Source organism: Mercenaria mercenaria, chromosome 8, assembly GCF_021730395.1.
Source record: "Mercenaria mercenaria strain notata chromosome 8, MADL_Memer_1, whole genome shotgun sequence".
In the NCBI taxonomy this organism is placed as follows: Eukaryota; Metazoa; Mollusca; class Bivalvia; order Venerida; family Veneridae; genus Mercenaria; species Mercenaria mercenaria.
This window is the reverse complement of record NC_069368.1, coordinates 60097869-60122636: the sequence shown is the minus strand read 5'-3', so window position 1 is coordinate 60122636 and position 24768 is coordinate 60097869. Positions and strand designations below refer to the sequence as shown.

The 24768-nt window shown below is 35.7% G+C and overlaps 1 protein-coding gene and 1 long non-coding RNA gene across 2 annotated transcripts in view; one reads left to right on the top strand and one right to left on the bottom strand.

The window, feature by feature from the left end:
* LOC123566267 (uncharacterized) overlaps window positions 1–13252 on the top strand; it is a 61877-nt gene extending 48625 nt beyond the window's left edge. The window contains exon 7 of the long non-coding RNA XR_008372079.1: window positions 8638–13252. This is a non-coding gene — a long non-coding RNA (uncharacterized LOC123566267). The remainder of the gene's footprint in view (window positions 1–8637) is intronic.
* Window positions 13253–17291: 4039 nt separating this feature from the next.
* Window positions 17292–20797, bottom strand: LOC123566268 (uncharacterized). Its single transcript, XM_045360214.2, has 2 exons — window positions 19810–20797; window positions 17292–18006 (listed from the first exon to the last, which is right to left on the bottom strand). Exons 1-2 carry the CDS (start codon window positions 19890–19892, stop codon window positions 17436–17438), a joined length of 654 nt encoding a protein of 217 aa, XP_045216149.2. The 5' UTR covers window positions 19893–20797; the 3' UTR covers window positions 17292–17435.
* Between the last annotated feature and the right edge of the window lie 3971 nt (window positions 20798–24768).

Here is a 24768-nt window from a genome sequence, read left to right as displayed (position 1 = left end):
AAGTAAAGGCCTGAAAGATGTTTTATAACCACATATGATTACTGTGCCCATTATGTTAGTTAAGTCGTAAGTTCTAAGAACTTAGTGTCCGAGTTATTTTTAACATGTTTATTTTAAGGAATTCCAACAATACTTCAGACAGATTTTAATCATGTTGAGAAGTTGTGCCATGCACAAGAATTGGGGTTTATATCTCCAAGGTTAAGGTCACAGCCAAGGTCACTTCACTTCATCGGTGTTTGTCCTTTACTAGTGACATGTCATAGAGGGCCCTTATTGTTCCAAGGGTGCTGGGGTCATGACTGGGGCTCACAGGTGGTACCAGTTGCTTTTTGTAGTCTTGGGGAAAATTAGCCGGGTTCGAGCTCCTGTGAGATTCTGCCGAGTGTTATAAATTTAAAGGAACCTCATTCTGACAGACTTATAAGCCTTTGGTTTTAGGCTTGACCTTTAGATAATTGTCCACACTGCAGATTACATGTGAGTACAATGTAACTGTTTTTGAAGTTTAATTCAGGTTTCCCGTTTAGATGATAACAAGCAACAAAGATGTAACAAAGTTCTAGTGAATAACAAATTTCCAATGGTAAAGTTACCACAATTCACAAAATCCTGTATTTAAATAACAAAGAAAAGCTTAAGTGTTCCTTCAAAGTTTAATAGGCTGACTCAGGGCCCACGCTGTCGTTCGCCACTCGAGCCATTTGGCAAATCTGCGATGAAAGTGGCAAAGAAAAATCGTGAGTGGCGAAAATGAAAAAATTTGGACGGCCATTTTGTTTCAGACGTTCTAAATCGTAACCTCAGTTAAACAGTTGACTGGTTCCGATAATTTTGCCTTATAAAATTAACTTATTTTATTACTCAAAATAAAAACCAATTATCTCATACAACACTCTTTATTCATCAAGAATATGCATTGATACCTACAACGATAGTTAAACATACGCATGATACATTTTGTAATAATTTAATTAAATTCAGTAAAAGTATATTGACAATATTGGGAGTTGATCGGCCGCTCATGACTCAACAAGGGTCTCATCATGTAGAGTCGTTAAAAGCACAGCAAAATCCGTCGACCGAGAGGAGAACAGACGCACCAACCCAAGGCTTGCAAAAACAATGCAAATGCGCAATCCATCGAACTTCGAATTGTGAATCCAACCCAGCCTGGGTGTCACCGGGATGCGGTCAAATGCACAACCCGAGCCAATGTAAAGCGAGGCAATATAACACAACGGACCACAAGGCAAAGCAATGCAAGACACTTTGTACTTTGTAACAGGTATCACTCAAACAACGCAAAGTAACGCAAGACACTTTGTACTTTGTAACAGGTGTCACTCAAAGGCAAAGCAACACAAGACACTTTGTACTTTATAACAGGTATCACTCAAATGCAAACACACAACAATTTCAATTGAACGTCAAGCTACCATTCCACCCATTTCGGGTTTCACCGAGAATGAGCGAAACCGCAACACGAGTCAATGAAAGGCAAGGCAAGGCAAAGTGACACCACTGAGAGCAACGCAACATACGCAACACACGCAACACTAGGAATTGCCAAGTACTAGGGCAAAACCTTTTACTATCCAGTTAACACAAACTGGTAAACATATGATACCCCAAAGTACGCAACTTGAATGCAAACATACAGACACCGTATCCGCTCACCTCACGGCAGACAGAATTTTACCGCCACAATAAATTTATAATTTATCCGCCAAAATTCTACGGCCTTTCAAACTCTTCTTTAAAAAATCGCATCTTTTATGTAATCACCAAAAAACTGTAGTCCTACTTTCTTATACTGTATTCCCTCTGACCGAAACAAAATGTGGCATAGCATCAATATCGAGCCTAATTATAATGAATTTGCCACCTGAATAAACTAACTTGCGGTAGGCCATATTTTACTAAATCTAATCTTACCACTTCAAAAGCTATGAGTTTGATATAACTTGCATCAACAATTAGACAGTACAAGCTCCCCTTTTAAAGATTTGGCTGAAATGGCAGAAAAAAGAAAAAACTGACATTTTACACCAGATTAACGAGTAGAAGTCCTGAACTTACAATCATTTCTCTATTAATTGAGATAATTAATGCACATACAGAAGACATTTTGTCTGCGCCTATAGAAAAATTTATGTGACCCGATTTCTACTCCTTAATTCTGAAATAACGGGGTTTGATAGATACATATTTCATTGTTTTGAATTTTTATATACGCATATTTGTTCTCAACTACGGACAAGTCTGAAACTTGAACAATTCGTATGTTAATCGTTTGCTCACATAAACAAACCAAAGTATGATACAAAAAACAAAGTCTAACATATTTTCAACTCGTATATCGTGCACGGGAAGCAGTTGCATTTGACCTTTATTAAAAACTTTGTCGATAGAGCCCGCTTGTCTCGGGTAGCACAATTATTTCGACAGCCGTCTAACAGTTTATTTATGACGAAACCCGTATGCAAATGAAAAACCCGTGCAGTTTGTGAAATTAATTTAAAGCCCTGCTCCCGTCCTACATTTTAACCTTGAATTGTAACTGAAAAAGCATGAAAATCCCGACTATGAACAGTGACACCTGTCAAAATAGAGTCTATTTTATATATAATTCTATATGAAATACCATTGCCCTTACAGAAGCAAGCCTCTGTGGCGTACATGCTGCGTATTTGCTGTGTATATGCCGTGAACACAGTAGTACGCCAGAGGAGTACATTTTACATACACCGCATGCCGCGTACATGCCGCGTACTATTTCCAAGAGTACACAGCATTTACGCAGGAGGTCACTAGTACACTTCAAGTACGCAGCACAGACTCTGAAAATTTAAGGAGTACACTGCATGTACGCAGGAGGGACTTATACAAGAAAATAGTACACTGCATGTACACCGCAGATACTTCAAAAATTTATAACACTTATATTTAGTTGCATTAAAGTTGTTTCCCCTTGATGCAGTTACGCCATTTTCTTCAGATGTTTACCAAATTACATGCTACAAAAATTGATTTATTTCATTGAAAAGTGGATGAAGAAAAGCATACTAATTTATTTGATAACATCAATCTACATTATTTTGGTAAGGGTAAATACTTATTGATGCATGTCACTTATCTTTTTTCTGTTTTTTTCTGTTCAAATGATCAGCATTTGCATAAGAAAGTTGGTGGGGTAAGGAATTTACATTATCACAGCAGTTTCACCACAAGAGTACACAGCATGTATGCAGCAGGAGTACACAGCATGTACGCCACAGGACTCGGGCCAGGAGTACACAGAATGTACGCCGCAGGAGTACACAGCATGTACGCCGCAAGAGTACACAGCATGTACGCCGCAGGGGTAGTACACCGCAGGCTCATTTGCATGTGAAAAGTGTATGTGCCGCGTACATGCTGCGTACTATTTCCCGCATACTAAATTCCTCCAGCGTACATTCTGTGTACTATGTAGTCCACAGCATGTACGCAGCAAGTAGTATGCGGCAGAGCTCATTTGCATGTCAAAAGTGTACTACAAACGTACTATCGGTGTATGTGCGGTGTATATCCTGCGTACTATTTAAAGCCCTTGATTTCAGTACACATCATGTACGCATCATATGCGCTGTATGTACACAGCAAGAGTATGCAGCAGGCCTTTTTCTTCTGTAAGGGTGGTTTTGCGTGCAACAGTGTGGTACGTGCCTATTATAATCATGGTTGCATACACACAAAAGAATTAATTGAATAGCAGCAGGGTAGGATTTTAAGCCTGTAATGTAAGTTAAATTTGTCTTTCACAAAACAACATACACTTTAAGAAAATAATGTGATGGGTTGATATCGGTCATTGTTAAGGTAAACGGTAAGAGATTTTTTTTTTTATTTTTTTTTTTTTTTTAATGATTTAATAGCTGTATTGTATGTAACCGAAGTATAAGTGCTACTTTTATTTAAGATTGTAACAATGTTCGAACTCTATGGATCTACATCAGGAGCTGCTTATCTGAATCTGAATTACTTATACCAAAACAGTGTATCAAAAATGTCATCGTGATGACCTGGTACATGTTCAGCGTTTATAGGAAAGCAATAAAATCTGACAACTACATGATAGTTTGTACAAGATACTTATAACTGCCCTATTGAGACAAAAGAGCTTTTAGATTTATTACTTACTATTCAGTGGTTGTTTAATAAGTCTGATCCCCAAACCACAACCGCCGCTAAGATTGGAAACAATTCCGTCAATGTTATGTTTGCTGTAAATCCAAGTCTGTACCATAAATCAAGTCATCAGTGACGGTGAAAATAAATACCAAATCGGAATATTCCCCCGGGTACTATCAAAAGACAAAATTATAAATCTTAGTTTGTAACAGAAAAAACTGAAATCCAACTGATTTATTTTTGTAAAAACATAACATTGTTAAACATCCTAATTCTTCTATGATTATATAGTTTTGTCAGACCAAAAACAGCGAGTAAAGATTGACCGGTAAAAATTGTCATCGTGACGAACCGGTACAATCTTAGAAATGTAACAATTTATTAGTGTTCAACTTTGATTTATGCAGATTCTAAAATCTAGCAAACTATTCAAATGTTATGTACATGGTTAAGTTACAAATGAAAGCGACTTTAATTGATATGTCAACATCCTCGTGTATTAGATCTACAAACAAGTTTTAATTTGTGTTTGCCTATGAATTTAATGTTTTGACATACTTCTATGCTACATAACGTAAACTATTTATAAATGGTTAAATTGAACCTGCTGCGCATGAATGACGTAAACTGAGATCCGAAGTGACCTAATTATTGAACCCATTTATATTAACCGTTAATAAAATCATTCATTGTATGATAAATGGTGAGTTCCTCTATATTCACCTGAAATATTTTTGTGAAATGAAACATTTTACTGAAATCTTGAAATTTAGCAGTGGGACCGGCTACTCGGTCAGTTTCAATATAATTTTAATTTGCATATTGATTATTCTGAATTCAGTGAAACGTGTTTATTTATTACTGTTAAAGTGAACATAGCAATTCAATGAAATTAGAAGACAGTTTGTGTAAGAGATAAGATGTTCCAATTGTTATGTTTCCTAAACTGACGGAATCTGAGAAGTGATCCTTTATGAAAGGACGCTCAAACAAAAAGACGAAAACTTTTGATTACTTAAAGATTTATATACGCATTGAAATTTGTACACTTTACATCGTGAGAAAATTTGCGAATAAACCACGTACGATTACAGAAATTACAGTCATAATACATATGCATAAAAACTGATGTTAACTGGTTTAACCTGCATGTAATGGCCCATAAATTATTGTTTGACTTAGACCATGGAGCTGAAGTGCTTTGACGTAAAAGAAATTGATCGTCATAACTCGTGAATGAATAAGTTCTTCTAACGCAATGCGCGATCTCTGAAGTTATACATATAATGCAATATCTCATCAATTTTGTAAGAAGACCTGGTATACTGAAACGTAATGATGAATTCATTAGTAGATTTCTCTAAAAACTTAATATTTTTCTGTACATTCAATGCACTAGTAACTATTCAGATTAACTACCAAACCCTTGCAAAATACGGACTTTTGACTGTGCATTTTGGTTGTAATACCTAATTTATCTACTCGCCTTAACATTTAATTAAAGCTGACACTGAATCGCTAAATAAACATCTGTCGAGCATAAAGTTTGTAAAGAAATGTCAAATACAGTTCAATTACTAGGTCATTCATACCACAAGTTTTCAAAACAAATATTTCTCTACATGCAAAATAACCTTTCTAATTTTTGTTTATATTTTGTTTTAGCTTGAACTCATGTTTTTCTTATAAATATCAAAATATGAAAATCGTAGCTAGGATACAAAAACTAAATCTAATTTTTACAAACATGATGTTTACAAAAACGAACTGTTGTTAGACACCTGCTCCAGTTCTACCTTATAACCTTAAATTGACACTGAAAAAGCATGGAAATCATGACTATGAACAGAGACGCCTGTCAAAATAGCGACTATTAAATCAAATTATACATTTGTGTATACAAAACACCTTTGATTTTGCGAGCTAAGTGTAGTACATGTTGCCTAATGTCATCAAAAGTTATATACACAGTATAATTTGAATAACCGTGGAGCCGAGTTTACTGATATTGTATGCCAAAATAGAGTCAAAAGGATAGCCTGTAGACGCATGCATAGCTATATATTTGCGTTGCCACACCCCATTCATGAGTATTATGAAAAAACCTAAGGATCTATGTTTGAACAACAAACAATCTACTTAAATCTGTGATATTATTTTTCGACATACCGGCAGAAGATTGGTAACACCGTCAACAACATTCTCTTCTAAAGCATCTGCACCTAGCATTCCTCTTTACATTGTCCTGAGGAGCATACTGCAGAATATTTCTGTTGCAAGGATTCCTCCGAAATATCAGTTCCCGCCTTTGACCACGAGGCATTGCAATGATAAATCAAAACATGTAAATAGTTTTGACGTTACTGACGGTGTAGCTAGCAAAATGTGAGAGAACTGCACGAGATTATTGGTATTTATATTATATCAACTGGGTACCAGTATCAATAGGAACCAGTTCAGATCAGCCAAGTGTAACAATATCGATGACACGTTTATCTACGAAAACAGACGACAATTTAATAAACTAGCAGACGGTAATTAACGAGCAACAATTTGAGAAAAAATAAATAAAATTATTTTAATTCTAAAATAATTTCCATTATTTCAGGATAGTACTACCCAGTCTGCGTTTACTTTACATATAACAATGTGTAATAAACATCTTGACACGCGAGAAGATGCAATTTGCAATCAATTAGCAACCGATTATCGGGTTAAAATAATCTTTTTTTGTTGTCATTACGGCAGATTAAATGATTGATGCCTTTAATTTCGATGGATCAAATAATTGATAAATAAATCGGCAAAATAATGAATGGTTTGATGAATTTTTTAACGTTGTCGCCACCGTCAGACAGTATCTTAGTCACAGGCACGGGTTCAGTGTATTTTTTGTTTAATATAAAAATCCTTTTTTTTTTACACAAATATACTTTTTATATGTTAGTCAAATGAAAAAAAAAAAATGATTACAAAAAATCCGGTCACAATATCATACACGACACTGTGTTTTTTTCATTTGACTAACATATAGAAAGCATATTTGTGTGAAAAAAGGTTGTTTTTTTATATTAATAAAAAAATAAAAAATAACTGGACCCGTGTCTGTGATCTTAGTAAGTAATTAGTAAAGGTGTTTGCCAAGTTTTTTGAATGTCTTTAAAAGTTGGGAATGGATTTGAAATGTAATCCTGTATCACGGTAGATTTCTCGGAAGCACAGAGCACCAAAAAGACAGCCCCCGGGCCATGCATTTACATAGTAGGCCCGCAACAAAAAGAAGCTGTAATGGAAAAATATTTCAGACAGGTTGCTTCAAACATCCAACAACATTTTAAAATACAAAACTTGCTTTAGAGGTATACCCACTTTCATTCAGAAGTCCCCCTATATAGCTAGAATATCACCATTTGCTTATGGGAAGTAACAAAAATTTTCAACGCGCCGCGGGAAGGGAAACCTCTCCAGCACCCTCCCTACCGTTCCCGAGAAAAAAGGTGGCTCCAACTTTTTTCAGCCCAGTGTGGGCCCTGTGACTCAATATAAGTCATTGATATGCCTGTATTTCTGGCAAGAGATGCCAGGAACTTTTAAAATATCTTTACACCTTTGTGTCTAAAACTTAACTCCCCTGAATAGCAGCAAAAACTGCATGATCAAGATTTGCAAATAAAAATAATTAACCAATGAAAAGAAATATACTTTTATCAGTAGCCAATCAAATTTAAGCTTGAAAGGGCCTGGATGACCCTCTCACATCTAAAGCCATAAACTAATACCATTATTCAATATTCAAATTATATCTACATGACAACATGAACAAGCTTATTAAAGATACCTGGTGATAGCAGACACACCAATTTATGATAATTGCAATTAGCAGTTCTGGACAGTTAATGCCAGATGTCACATATCTGCACATAAAAGTGCCAATATCTTATCATATAGCTTGGCTTCACATTTTGTTTGCATATTATCTGCATAATAAATCTACTGAAAATCTTCTTAATTTAATAAATGAATAATCTTTAAAAAATACCTTTTTAAAACAAATTTCTGAATTTTAATTTCTTGCATATTTCAATTTAAAAATATGGCCTAAATTTTACTGCTATTACAGACATCTTGTTCAGTCTACCCTTAAAACATATTTAGGTAATTCTGTTTATTCTCTGTCTATCACCAATGAGACAATTTATGTGTATGACTGTATGGGCCTCTCAGATTAGAAAAATTCTAATTAGGGGTCTCTTTTTGCAGTTTTTTGGCAATATAAGCTATTATTGTCAGACAAATAAACAGCTTATATTTCATTTTGAGAGAAAGATAACTCTTATTACACTGATAAATATCAGCTGTGAAATTCTTCCTATCAGAAAACAGCAAAATACACAAAATCTTACAGTGACAATATTTTATGATGTTATAGTATTTCAAATCAATAATGATTTATTTTTTCAGATATACTCGGGTTACAGATTTGCGGTAGCTGTCAGCAACCAAGAAACCAGTAACCACTCAAAATAAAGGACCCACATGACCAGACAACAAGATTATAAATTCAAGCGAAGTGTGCCAAAGTTCAAGTCTGGAGATATCATTGGCAAATCTTAGACATTTTTAGATATAAGTTCAGTCAGTCAGTGTTAAATTATGATCCATCCACCCTTTCAGACACAACAAGGCATAACTGCCACATAGAGTAGTAGTAGACCGATTTTGCTTAGATTTAATTTTAAAATGACTTCATTTATATAGTTTTCAGTCAAAGGCTTTTCTCGGTATTTGTATTTTATTCTATATATCAAGTTCTGGAAAATAATAATATTGGAGATGAGTTTTTATCAAAAAATAAAGAAAATTAGATTTTATTGTTGATGTGTTTTTAGAATAAATATGTATAAAGTGACTATAGCAAAGGCAGAATTACTTGCCACCAGCAGGCTAAATATTTTTAGAGGCACAAAGTTCTATGCTTTTGGGCTAAAACAGCTATTTTCGTGAGGACATTAATTTGGGGATTTAAATTTTGAACATTAAGTGAATGGGAATTTTACTTAATATCCACTGAGTTTTAATTTTGTGGATAAAATATGCCCCGCAAAAATGAGTCCCTCAGGAAAATTTATAATTTAAAAAAGATTTTCTTTTCTTGTTTTTCAAAACTCTTCTGTGTTGCCTGAAAACTTGTCATATTTATATGAATATATTATATGACACATTTTGCACAGCACGGAATAAAGAACATAACTGTGGCAAGGATTGAACTTCTATATCATAGTCTTGTACATTATCTTCTATGCTAAATCATTGTGCTTGTGTATCATAAATACCCATGATTGATGTTAGGAGAGTAATAATAAGCAAATATGAAAATAAAATTTGATTCATGCCTTATGAAATACTGGAATATATCAATGAAATAAAATTGATATTTTCACTGTTTGAAATGGTAAAAATATCTCTTTTTGTTTTTCACTGGTATGTAACTATACTTGAATGTGAAAGAATATGAATTATAAAACATACTTCAGTAAAGATAAGATATATATAAATACCTACAGGAACATAAAGATGTACGGCCAACCAAAATAAAATGTAAATGAATGTGGAAACATTATAGAACTATTTGACGATTTTTAGCTCGACTATTCGAAGAATAAGTAGAGCTTTCCTACTCACCACGGCTTCGGTGTCACACCTTTGTTCAGTTTTTCGTACCAGTCCACATTTTGACAAAGTCTGTTGAGATAAAGCTTTGATACTTTCAACACTTGTTTACCATCACCATGTCCAGTTATAGGCAAGAGTACGTAACTTCATCAAGGATTTTGGCTGAATAATGGCCCCTTTCGACTTAGAAATCACGGTTAACTTTTTTGTACCAGTTCATTTTTTGACAGAGTCTTTTGAGATAAAGCTTTGAAACTTTCAACACTTGTTAACAATCACCATGTCCAGTTATAGGCAAGAGTACATAACTCTATCAAGGATTTTAGGTGAATTATGGCCCCTTTCGACTTAGAAATCTTGTTAAGTTTTTCGTACCAGTCCACATTTTGACAAAGTCTTTTGAGATAAAACTTTGATACTTTCAACACTTGTTTACAATCACCATGTCCAGTTATAGGCAAGAGTACGTAACTCCATCAAGGATTTTGGCTGAATAATGGCCCCTTTCGACTTAGAAATCACGGTTAACTTTTTTGTACCAGTTCATTTTTTGACAGAGTCTTTTGAGATAAAGCTTTGAAACTTTCAACACTTGTTAACAATCACCATGTCCTGTTATAGGCAAGAGTACATAACTCCATCAAGGATTTTGGCTGAATTATGGTCCCTTTTGACTTAGAAATCTTGGTTAAGTTTTTCGTACCAGTTCATATTTTGTGTAAAGTGTTTGACATATATCTTTGAAACTTTTATCACTTGTTCAGTATTGTAGTCTCTATCTGTAGGCAAGAGTACATAACTGTGTCATCTATTTTGGCTGAATTGTGGCCTTTTTTGGACTTGGAAATTGGTTCTATTTTTGTACAAGTCCACGTTCTGTCAAAATTATTTGACATATGGCTTTTAAACTTTGAACACTTGTTAATCATCATGATTTCCGTCTGTAGGCAAGAGTACATAATTCTGACAACTATTTTGGCTGAATTATGTCCCTTTTTGGACTTGGTAATCAGTTAAAATTTTCATACCATTCCATATTTTGTTTAAATTGTTGTGACTGAAACTTTGAACACTTCATTATCATCATGGTCAGACATTGCCATTTAATGCAAGACTTATCAAAATGCTTTGCCTAATTTATTTTTTTCTTTTGTCTGAAAATCTGCGGTAATATTTTGACCCCATTCCTCAATCAGTTCTTCAAATAGTCGAGCGCGCTGTCATCCGAAAGCTCATGTTTAAGGTAGATATCTTGATGTAACAACATTTTAACTTCATGACAAAATGCACAAGCCGTTGCACAGGCAAAATGGGAGTAATTTACCGGTAGTTAAAACCATTTAAATAGTATTATAAAAACATCATTTGTTTGTTTTACATGTAAATTCAAAATATATTTCACTTGTGAACACCATAATTTACATTTTCACTTGTGGCTGTGCTTCACGTGAAAATATTACATATGGTTTCACTCAGTGAAATAGTCATTTCAATCTTACACTGAAGCAAACAAATTTCTTTTAAGTGGCACAGATTACTCAAAAAAGGGAAGTTTATTAATGATTGTTTTATCTTACAATATGCAAAACATAAAGAAGCAAGTTAAGTTACAGTGGAACCTGAAACTGATCTTTTTTCATGTTGACGTATAAATTTTACATCGAGGAGCATGATATAATTTTATGTCCCTTTTTGTTTATTTACGTCAGTTTTGTCAGTTTTATTCTGGGTATTGAACAAATTCACAATATTAATATGTGTTGATAATATTATATATGTAGTGAATGGAGTGTTAGCTTTGTTTTAAGAAATATGTACTCCTTCTTTAGCAGAATGATATAGCGCTCCTAAATACATGTAATATTTCTGCTGCAGAACTTGAGGCATATTTCTTGATACAAAGCTAATAACCTATAAGTATTGTACTGAAGTATCAACCAAGGTTCAGTTTTGTTTCGTCTTTATGTTTTTGTTGTGAATGTTCTAGTTTAAACTTTGTTGTAACATTATTTTTGTCAGTTAATTCACATTTTGTTTCTAGAAAATACTTGGGTATGCTGACAGGAAGTCAATATTTAGCTTGACTATTCTACTCACACTGGCGTCGGCGTCACACCTTGGTTAAGTTTTTGCATGCAAGTATATACAGCTATCATTTAAAGGCATATAGCTTTGAAACTTATGGGTCAAGTTGAGGTCGCTGACTTCAATCATTTGCGCCTCATCGATGTGGGTTTGAGCCTCACTCTGGGCGTTGAATTCTTCATGTGAGGAAGCCATCCAGCTGGCTTATGGAAGGTTGGTGGTTCTACCCAGGTGCCTGCTCGTGATGAAGCAATGCACAGAGGGGCACCTGGGCACCTGGGGTCTTCCTCCACCATCAAAGCTGGAAAGTCGCCATATGACCTATAATTGTGCCGGTGCAACGTTAAACCCAACAAATAAATAAACTACTAAAAGGCATATAGATTTGAAACTTTTTTTTTCTTTTTCTAGATCAATTACCAACCTCACTAGGTCAAGTCCCATAACTCTGACATGTATTTTGGGCAAATTATGCCCCTTTTTGAACTTGGAAAATCCTGGTTAAAGTTTTACATGCAAGTTACTATCTCCAACACTAATGCAGATATTGAATTGGACTCAGAAAATCCTGGTTAAAGTTTTTCGTGCAAGTACATACAGCTATTACCAAAAGGCATATAGATTTGTAACTTATTTTTTCTTTTTCAAGATCAGTTACCAACCTCACTGGGTCAAATCCCATAACTCTGACATGTATTTTGGTCAAATTATGTCCCCTTTTGAACTTAAAACTCTTTTGATATTTAACATTTTGGGTAATATTTTCCTTCTTCTGGGACAATATTTCGAATAGTCGAGCTTGGCTGTCTTATGGACAGCTCTTGTTGTATTTTTATGCCCCCAGCATCTACTGATGGGGGAGGCATATAGTGATGTCCTGTCCGTTCTTCTGTTTGTCCGTTTGTCCTTCCATACGAGGTTAGAATGACTTGATACTAATGCAGATGTAACCTGTGACCATTCCTCATCTTCAAACATCACCTGACCTCAGTTTCACCTTGACCTTGACCTCGTTTTGGACTTAGGTTGCTTTGTATGGGCCATCTTTTGGTTAACCAAATGGAACCGTTTCGTCTAGCATCAATCCCCCTTTTCAAGAATGACTTGATATTAATGCAGATGTAACCTGTGACCATTCCTCATCTTCAGACCTGACCTCAGTTTGACCTTGAACTTGACCTTGTTTTGGACTTAGGTTGCTTTGTATCGACAAGGATGCTACCGGGGGCATCAAGCGTTTATTGAACGCAGCTTCTTGTTTTATCTCAGATTGTTCAAAGACATCTTGGTCAAAGTTCTCTACTGTAATTAAAAGATTGAGAACACTGAATACTAACTAGTATATTTCTTTACAAACTTCAGCTGGATCTTGCATTTTTAACTCGACTATACGAAGTATAAGGAGAGCTATCCTACTCGCCCCAGCGTCGGTGTCGGCGTCTTTCCGCGTCCCCACCTTGGTTAAAGTTTTGGTGCACTTTCTCTTTTTTCAACTTATCTCTGTAATTACTTGATGGATTTGATTCAAACTTGAAATATTTTTTCCTCATCATCATCCACATCATCTGACATAAGGGCCATAACTCTGGCACCAATATTTCATGAATTATCCCCCCTTTCACTTAGATTTTGAGGTTAAAGTTTTGATGCACTTTCACGCTATCTCTGTTATTACTAAATGGATTTGATTCAAACTTAAAATAGTTGTTCAACATCATCACCCACATCATATGACACAAGGTGCATAACTCTGGCACCATTTTTTCATGAATTATTCCCCCTTTTTACTTAGAATTTCAGGTTAAAGTTTTGGTGCACTTTCACTCTTCCTCTGTTATTACTGAATGGATTTGATTCAAACTTGAAATAGTTGTTCAGCATCATCACCCACATCATATGACACAAGATGCATAACTCTGGCACAATTTTTCATGAGTTATTCCCCTTTTTATTTAGAATTTCAGGTTTAAAGTTTTATGCACTTTCACTCTATCTTTGTTATTACTGAATGGATCTGATTCAAACTTAAACAATTGTTCAACATTATTACCCTTATCATATGACACAAAGTGCATAACTCTGGGACCAATTTTTCATGAATTCTTTCCCATTTTTACTTAGAATTTTAGGTTAAAGTTTTGATGCACTTTCACTCTGTCTCTGTTATTACTGAATGGATTTGATTCAAACTTAAAATAGTTGTTCAGCATCATCACCCACACCATATGATGCAAGGTGCATAACTCTGGCACCAATTTTTCATTAATTATTCCCCCTTTTTACTTAGAATTTTAGGTTGAAGTTTTGATGCACTTTCACTCTGTCTCTGTTATTACTGAATGGATTTGATTCAAACTTAAAATAGTTGTTCAACATCATCACCCACACTATATGACACAAGCTGCATAACTCTGGCACCAGTATTTAATGAATTATGCCCCATTTTGCTTAGGATATACTTATATAGTGTTTTGATACATTTTATCTTTACCTCTCTTATTACTTTAAGTTGATATTTTTGACATAGACTCAGGCTATTGTGCAATATCTTCATCCACAACTGGAGTCATTAAACACCCCAGTGACAGCTCTAGTTTCCTCAGATGTGCCCAGTTTCACTATCCAGCATCGAAATAGTTGAGCGCGCTGTCTCCTGTGACAGCTCTTGTTAGCTCACCTGTCACAAAGTGACAAATTGAGCTTTTGTGATCATGCAGCATCCGTCATCCGTCCGTCTGTAAACTTTTGCTTGTGACCACTCTAGAGGTCACATTTTTCATGGGATCTTTATGAAAGTTGGTCAGAATGTTCATCTTGATATCTAGGTCAAGATCGAAACTGGGTCACATGCGGTCCAAAACTAGGTCAGTAGGTGTAAAAATAGAAAAACCTTGTGACCTCTCTAGAGGCCAAATTTTTCATGAGATCTACATGAAAATTGGTGAGAATGTTCACCTTGATGATATCTAGGTCAAGTTCAAAACTGGGTCACATGCCTTCAAAAACTAGGTCATTAGGCCATTACTCTTGTTAATGTTATTGGAAAAAAATTTCAGTGCTACTTAGAAATCGTATTAACAAATGGTGCGAGGTTGAACATACTTACAATGATTTTCAATATGGTTTTCGCGATGGCCGTTCTGCGGCTGTTGCTGTTTTCATGTTACATGCTATTATTCAGAAACTGTTCAGAAAGTTTTGTCCAAAAAGTCCATTTCAGTTTTTACTTTCGCGCTATTTTCAATTATTTACAAAAACAACTAATATCACAATGATAAGAATCTCTTGCATCTGGTATACTATGATCATCTTCCTGTGATATGTTAAAGCTACTCTTTCACATATGGAGCAGAAATGTTCATGCTTGTCTTCACAATAACAGTCTGCTTTAACATAATGAATTTACTGAAGAATTAAAAACAGACAAATGTTTTTACTTTCTTAATGCATGACAAATGTAAAGTAGACAAAAGAGTATTATATACTTAAATAGGTTTGTGAAGTATATGTAGAAATAAGCACTTGTATATTAGCTTTGCTTTCATGATCAGAAACACTGCGGTTAGTTTAGACCTTTACACACAAGAGTAATGTCCGTCTTTATACAGTCGCAATCCCCTTTGCACACATCTAGTCAACAGTTCAGGAATAAACACTTTTTTGTAGAATTTCAATAATTTGGGTAACCACATACTATGCCATGATGACTCATCAAACATTATTCTTTCAATGTGAACCTGGTCATCACTTAGCCAAACAACAAAGTCTGCCCATTTAAGCCCTGTTACATACATCTGTCCCTGAACCTGGTAATAATAATCATGATTTTTATTCAATCTAATCTGACCCTGACCACAAGTTTGTAAACAAAATGGTTTTTTCTGCACAGCCTCTGCAAGTGTGAGACCAGCTCTGGACATTGGGCATTTGACTTCAAGACAACCATAGCTCTCTGTTGATTTATCATAAACTTTGCCATCAACATTTGCCCCTAGAGCGGGAATTGTTCGCATATCCGCAATCCCATTTTTACAACTTCTACTGTTTGCCCGGAGTCTCATTTTTTGTTCATATGCCCTGACTGCACTGTTTTGTGATCTTTCCTATATTTCATCGGGACCGGTGAAAAGTTTGTGTACAGTAATTGCCTAATTACACCATCAGGATTTTTATGCCCCCAAAGGGAGGCATATAGTTTTTGAACCGTCTGTCGGTCTGTCCGCAATTTTCGTGTCCGGTCCATATCTTTGTCATCCATAGATGGATTTTCAAATAACTTGGACGGATAGCTCAGTGGTTTGCACACTTGCCTTCCAATCCTGAGGTCGGGGTTCGATCCCCGGCAGCTACTCTGGAATTTTCAGAAATGCTTTTCGGTGTTTCCCACCCAACTAGAGGTGTACTGGTCAGGAAACCAGGCAATCCTTGCGTGTATCAGTGCTATAACCTGGGCACGTTAAAGAACCAGGCTGTCTATTCGCAACGAGCTAGGCTAAGTTAGCCGGATAAGCCTGTATCTGATTTCTGATCTCTCTGTCGTGGGGGCTTTGTCTCACTCTGTCCCTCTGGTCAGATCGCTCTGTGTCTGTACTAGTAGAGGATGAATTATGCGCCCTGTGTGGCTGCATTTGAACTATGTAAAGCGCCTTTGAACGTGAAATTGATCATGAAATGGGCGCTATATAAATCTGGTATAATAATAATAATAATAATATTGAATGTGTACCACAGTAAGACGACGTGTCGCGCGCAAGACCCAGGTCCGTAGCTCGAAGGTCAAGGTCACACTTAGACGTTAAAGGTCATTTTTCATGATAGTGCATTGATGGGCGTGTCTGGTCCATATCTTTGTCATCCATGAATGGATTTTCAAGTAACTACGCATAAATGTCTGGCACAGTAAGATGACGTGTTGCGCGCAAGACCCAGGTCTGTAGCTCAAAGGTCAAGGTCACACTTAGACGTTAAAGGGCATATTTCATGATAGTGCATTGATGGGCGTGTCCGGTCCATATCTTTTCATTCATGCATGGATTTTAAAATTATTGGGCATGAATGTGTACCACAGTAAGACAACGTGTCGCGCGCAAGACCCAGGTCCGTAGCTTAAAAGTCAAGGTCACACTTAGACGTTAAAGGTCATATTTCATGATAGTGCAATGATGGGCATGTCCAGTCCATATCTTTGTCATTCATGCATGGATTTTAAAATAACTACGCATGAATGTGTGGCACAGTTAGACGACGTGTCGCGCACAAGACCCAGGTCCGAAGGTCAAAGGTCCTAAACTCTAACATCGGCCATAACTATTCATCCAAAGTGCCATCGCGGGCATGTGTCATCCTATGGAGACAGCTCTTGTTTTTACATTTAATTACTTTACCAAAGTTTGATGACGTTAGCATTGTCTTATGGAGGTCATTCCAAAGTTTACATTGTGACAGGTCTTGTGTCCTGGTTTCAATGGCATCTATTACAGAGTTATCAGCATTCAGTTTTTTCACATAATCATAAATGGCTGACTCAGTTTCCTCACTGTCATTATCATGTTCTCTGGGACATTAATATCCTCCACTGAAAACATATTTACCAAATTTTGTTCAATCCTGTCTTTTTTAGCACTGTCACTTTCACAGTAATTTAATGTTGCAGTAACCTCAACATTTTCACTAACAAGTATGCTCTCTTCAAGGGTTATCTCCTCATGTTGTATATCTTCTGGGTCATCATGAAAGAGAAAGAAGCCAGATGCTGGCATACAGTCTTCTAAATCATCATATAGAGTCCTTAGTGCAGGAACATCTACAAAATGGTCAACCGGTGCACATGGATCATACAAGGTTACGGATGGTTTTGTGTCCTGCCTCTTTCTGTGAACAAGCTTTTTTATTTTCATATCTGGAAGTTCAGCGGAACTAACTTTCAAGTCTCTGGGCACATTCCAGCTGCTCAGCTTCCCGGTGCATGTTACAGCTTCAGGGGCTTTCTGTAAACACTTTCTACTGAAATCTTCCACACAAAACAGAAGCCCACCTATATGGTTGCACTTGCCCTCCCCATTTGGACCCAGTCTGAAATGAGAAATAAAACATTCAGTCATAAATTATTTCAAAATAATCTTATTGAAATAAAAACATAGCCAAGAATAAACAGTAGATAGATAGGTAATAGATGTACATAAAATTTTTAATACTGTAGGCACAATTTACGCCTAAGTTTTTAAAACTGTAGGCACAATTTACACCCTATTAAACAAAGTTCCTTCATCTATATAAATACTCCTTGCAACAATTCATCAGTAAAAATGGTATAAATTAAATTTTATGGTATAATTTAAGGAGGTAGGTTACCTTGTTACCAGGGTAAATTCAAATTAGTTTAACCGCAGTGATTTTTTGTATTTCGTGTAATTTAATGTTTTAACTGCTACAATCTCAGTTCCGTTTATCTCTGTCCCTTCAAGTACAATTTTTATCCAGGTTTGAAGTACATGACCCTCTTAAGGTATTTTATATAGAAAGAAGAAGGAAAATACGGATATTTAACACTTTTCAGTGTATTTTGGTTTCATTGTTATCCGTAGAAGTCTGCATAATTAATAGTTTTACTAGTATGCGCATTAGCTTTCTAATAAAAGCTTAAAATGTATATGTCGCGGGGCTCGTGTTTCCATGGTAACGCATTTTCTCTCATTTTTCAACAATTATGTATGAAAACGGGTTTTTCGACGGCTTCAGTGCCATTCTGTTATTGACCAACATGGAATATTTGGGTAATATGATTAGAAAAATACCAAGAACTTTACATGGTACTATGTTTTTCTTAAAGTTTAGAGTAACCATGGCAACAGAGATGTTTAAAATAGCTAATATGTTGCTTTTTATCGTAATTTCTTATAAAAAAATATTATATAAAATTATCTTGCTTGTTAATGTAGCTTTAAAACATCTTATTTCTAACGTTAGTAATATTTTCGTATGAATTGCAGTTAATTTAACAAATTTCACTGCTTAAAATACTTACAGCAGTGCCCGTCGTCTGACATTTTTATTGAAAAATCGTTCTGCATGCTGCTATTATTCTCATGGATATTGTTGAAATGAAAATAAAAAGCCGAAGCTGTGTTCCTTAAATAGACCAGTGTCAACGCTTTTGAATTTTACAATAAGACATATAGGTCACGGGCTTCGTTTCCATGGTAACATCAATTTAATTCAAGACACCACAATTTTATACTGAAATTTGAACAATTTTAGAGCTTAGTTTTAGTATTTATGTAACAAATTATCAACGGAAACTGGGAAATAGGTATAACAAATCAAACTGCCGAATTTTTATTTGTAAATGACCGTAATAAGTTACCTTTCAGCCAACTATATTCCCAATCACATCAGTTACCATCATCCATTTTCTTACATTCCGCATAACATTTCAATATAATTACATAAAAGAAGCAAAATATTGATCATTTTTCAGAGCAAAAGACTAATAAAAAGTATTTCAGCATATAATGGCTGTTTAAAAATAGTTCAAATAAAGAAAAAGCACAGAATAACGTACTTTCAAAATAAAAGCTATTAATTTTGCGCGGTAACTGACACGTAACGTCATGACGTCAATGACGTCATTTTAAGGCAACAATGTTTTGAAGCGTTTCTGCGGCAATTCATTCATTATTTCTGCATTATTAAACCATTAAACATAAGATCGGAGGCAGGTTCAAGATTTATTTCCAGAAGAATGGATATACAAACACATTTAGTTTGTCGTAAACGTCGTCGTAAATCGTCACGTTATCTTCCGGTTGGACATGCGCACTTACAAATATCAAGGTAACCTACCTCCTTAAGGTGAGAAAAACTGCAGATTCTTACCCAGCAGGACATTCACATGCTGCATGAAGAACATCTGCAAGTTCACTGTATACAACAACAACATTGTATTTAACCTTCTTCATTGAAGCAATCACTTTTGCCTTTACTATATAAAGTTACATTTTTAGCTTGAATATTCAAAGAATAGGGGAGCTATCCTACTCGCCTGGGCGTCGGCATGAGCGTCACACAAATGTTAAAGTTTGCGTACCACCCCAAATATTTTCAATGTCCATTGAGATATTGCTTTCATATTTTGCATACTTGTTTACCATCATGACACCAGTCTGTAAAAAGGAGGAGGCAATTCTATCAAGTATTTTGACTGAATTATGGCCCCTTTTCAACTTAGAATAAATGTTAAATTTTGTGTACTGCCCCAAATATTTTCATAGTCCATCGAGATATTGCTTTCATATTTTGCATACTTGTTTACCATCATGACCCTAGTCTGTAAAAAGGAGGCAACTCTATCAAGCATTTTGACTGAATTATGGCCCCTTTTTGACTTAGAATATGCTTATTGTAATGTTAAAGTTTTACACATTGCTTATACTATCAGGCACTGAGAATAGTCGAGCGCACTGTCCACTGACAGCTCTTGTTGTTTGTACACACTTTGATGTCACTTCTATGTCCTTCGTTATAAAAGTTAAAAGATCTCTCCTTTTTGTACACCGACCCTTTCATTACACTGTCACCAAATTTCCGAGTTTTCACAACCAAGTAATCATACAACTGGTGAAAGTTAACCTCGGGGAGGTTTCTCAAGTCGGACGTCCAAACAGCATCTCCTGCTAAAACTGACAAATCACTAAACGTACTTTCCCTCGGAATATTAATGTCAATTTGTCCTTTGTTTACTTCCGCGAGTTTTGGGTCGTCAGTTTCACTACTGTTTACTCGGCAAATATGAATATATAAGCGTGAAACTAAAGACGCTTTCTTTCCAATGTACTTTCATAAACAGTCTAAAGTAATTGCTTCAATTGTTTTACGTAAATCGTGTGTAGAAAAGCTCAAATATTTACCAATAACACTCGCCATTGTTTATAATGTAAAACAGGAAACTATCACGTCGAGCCTCGTTTTGGATATTTCGGGTCACGTGAAATCTATAAATAGTACGCATAAACGTATTGGGAAACTGGTCTGTTTATGGTGTTTGTTTGTGGACTACCAAAGAGCCTTCGTGGCATAAATTGATTCACACAGGGATTAGTAGTAAAGTGACCAATATGATAAATGTATATCCAGGCTTTCAAGTAGTCCTACTTTTCCTACTTTTTAGGTCTGTTCCTACTTTTTCCTACTTTTTTTGAAAAAACTCCTACTATTCCTACTATTTTATCTAAAGAAGAAAAAATATGTTAACAAATGTTGTTAGTCTATTTGTATAATGAATTTTGTTACACAATGTAAGGACTGATGGTGTACTGGTGAGGCTGTAGAGACCTTTGATATGCTGCTGGTGACCTCTTCATTTTGTGAGTTGAATACTGACCTTGATATTGGAGCATAAGAGGTTGCAGGTAGCTTTGTACAATGGGGACTTCAAAGCATCATGAAAATAGAAAAACCTTGTATATTGTGCTGCTGTGTAATTGTGAGTAAATGTACAAGAATCAGGCCCATGCCCCAATATAACCCTCCCCCAGTTTGCTGAGAAGTGACCTATACTCATCAAGGTTGCACCCAACTATTTTGGCCAAGGACTAATATTTTCTCAAAATTTAGACACAAAAGTGCACCAGAAGCCTCCATTTCATACCTGTATTTCAAAATTTTCCAGGGGGAGAACACACTGCCCCCCCCCCCTGCCCCCTCCAAAAAAAAAAAATTAGGAAAATACCCCTCCCAGTACTTCAAAATTAAGACCAAAAAATGCAACAGAGCTCATCATTTCATACTTGTATTTCAAATATTTCCAGGGAAGAGCACCCTGACCCAACTAAAATGACTGCGATACCTCCTTCCATACCTAGAAATTAAGACCAAGACCTGCACTCAGAGCTCACCATTTTATACCTGTATTGCAAAAATTTCCAGTGGGAGAGCCCTCTGACCCTCCTAGAATGACTGGGGTACCTCCTCCCATACCTCAAAATTTAGACCAAAAAATGCACCCAGAGCCCACCATTTCATACCTGTGTTCCAAAATTTTCCAGTGTGACAGCCCCCTGACCCCCCTAAAATGACTGAGATACCTCTTCCCATACCTAAAAATTAAGACCAAAAATGCACCCAGAACCCACCATTTCATACCTGTATTGCAAAATTTTCCAGGGGGAGAGCCCCCTGACCCCACTAAAATGACTTGAATACCTCCGCCCATACCTCAAAATTCAGACAAAAAAATGCACCAAAGCCCCACCATTTCATACCTGTATTTCAATATTTTCCAGGGGACAGCCCCCTGACACCCACCCTCACCCCTAAGAGGAGAAGAGTACCCCTCCATTAATTCTGAACTTAGACATTATATCAAAAACATTCAGGGAGAAACCCCACTCATCCTTCCCCCAACTTGGACAGAGGCCCCCCTCCCAAACCTACCCCCTTTCCCCTTTTTGCGCTATGCACTTCGCCGGTGATGCTTTTGTTCTAAAACTGGCGAGTTTTTTCTCATAAGATCCTACTATTTATCATCAGATTCCTACTTTTCTCCTACTTTTTTATATCAGAGGCTCCTACTTTTTTCCTACTTTCCTCCTACTTTTTTTTATATCAGAGGCTCCTACTTTCCTCCTACTTTTTCATCAGAGGCCTGTATATATAAATGTCCAATCTTGTGTCAAAATATGTAGCTCTATGAAACTATCGGATTTTTTTGACGTAACTGGTTAAAACGGAGAACCATTATCCCCCTTGTTATTTATACTTTTTGTTAATGATATTGTTGATAATATAAATATGCATGCATTGGCTGAGAAAGACCTTGAACTTCTATCAATGTATTTAATCCTATTTGCAGATGATATTGTTTTGTTCACCACTGATCCTACTAGTTTACAAGCGCAAATTGATAGTCTATATCAATATTCTGAGAGGTGGGGTTTAAAAATTAACGTAAGTAAAACTAAGCTATGTGTATTTTCGAAATGTAGGCAAAATAATTATGCTGATATTTATATAAATAATGAAATAATAGAAAGGGTTGAGCATTTTACATACCTGGGTGTGAAATTCATTCACACTGGATCTATGAACGAAGCTGTCAAGGCGCTACACGATCAAGCTTTAAGTGCCTATAGTAATTTACTATCATTGTTTGAGAAAGTGATTTTAGATGTTAAGACCAAACTTCAATTATTCAACATTATGGTAGTTCCAATATTGACATACGGATCCGAGGTTTGGGGTGTGTATAATTTGAAGGATGTTGATAAACTCCATGTGCGCTTTTATAAATATATATTGGGTGTTAAGAAACAAACCCCAAACAGTGCTGAATATGGGGAACTTGGAAGGTTTCCTTTGTCAATAATATGTAAGTCCAGAGCACTTAAATTCTGGTTTAAAATCATGAAAAATGTAAACTCACCTACCCATACAGTTTATATTGATTTGTGTAATAACGCTAATTCAGATTGTTGGACAACGCGAATACACTCTATAATTGACCACTTAGGATATCATTATGTACTTGTTAATTTTAATGTTGATATACATAAATTTGATATGTTTAAGCCACGATTATTCGATCAATACATGCAAGATTGTAATGCATCCATAAATGAAAGTGCTAAGCTAGATACTTATTGTAACTTTAAAACTACTTTTTGTTTTGAAAGTTATATTGTTAAATTATCAAATGATGAACTTAAGAAAATGGTTTACTCTTATAAGAACTTAGCCATAGAAACTGGAAGATATAACAACATACCAAGGGAAAATAGAATATATGTGCTTTGTGTAATAACAATATGATTGAATCTGAATACCACTTTATGTTATGCTGTACAAAATATCATGATATTAGAAAGAAATATCTAGGTAATGTATCATGGCCTAGTAGACAGAAATACTATTCTTTGATGTCAACAAATAATAAAACTAAACTAGTTAACATAGCCAAATATATAAAAGAAGCTATGAATATCCGTATTAATACCCTTGAACAATGAACTGTTTCTGTGATTATTACATGTTTATATTGCAAATGAAATGTTTTTGTATTTGTACCTGTCTTTGCCATAATGTATTGTGTTTTGTAAATGGTCAAAGGCAATTTTATATTGCTGAATCTTGCCAATAAATTTGTAACTTGTAACTTGAAAATTGGTGAGAATGTTCATCTTGATTTTATCTAGGTCAAGTTCAAAACTGGGTCACATGCCTTCAAAAACTAGGTCATTAGGTCTATTAATAGAAAAACCGTGTGACCTCACTAGAGGCCATATTTTTAGCTCACCTGTCACATAGTGACAAGGTGAGCTTTTGTGATCACCCGTCGTCAGTCCGTCCGTGCGTGCGTCCGTCAACAATTTCTTGTCTGCACGATAGTGGTTTCATTTATGATTTTATTTTAACCAAACTTGCACACAACTTGTATCACCATAAGATCACGGTTCCTTTTTTGAACTGGCCAGATCCCATTATGGGTTCCAGAGTTATGGCCCCTGATTTATGATTTGATTTTTACCAAACTGGCACACAACTTGTATCACCATAAGATCTTGGTTCCTTTCTTGAACTGGCCAGATTCCATTATGGGCTCCAGAGTTATGGCCCCTGAAAGGGCCAAAATTAGCTATTTTGACCTGGTCTGCACAATAGCAGCTTTATTTATGATTTGAATTTTACCAAACTTGAATACAACTTGTATCTCGATAAGATCTTGGTTCCTTTCTTGAACTGGCCAGATTCCATTATGGGTTCCAGAGTTATGGCCCCTGAAAGGGCCAGAATTAGCTATTTTGACCTTGTCTGCACAATAGCAGCTTCATTTATGATTTG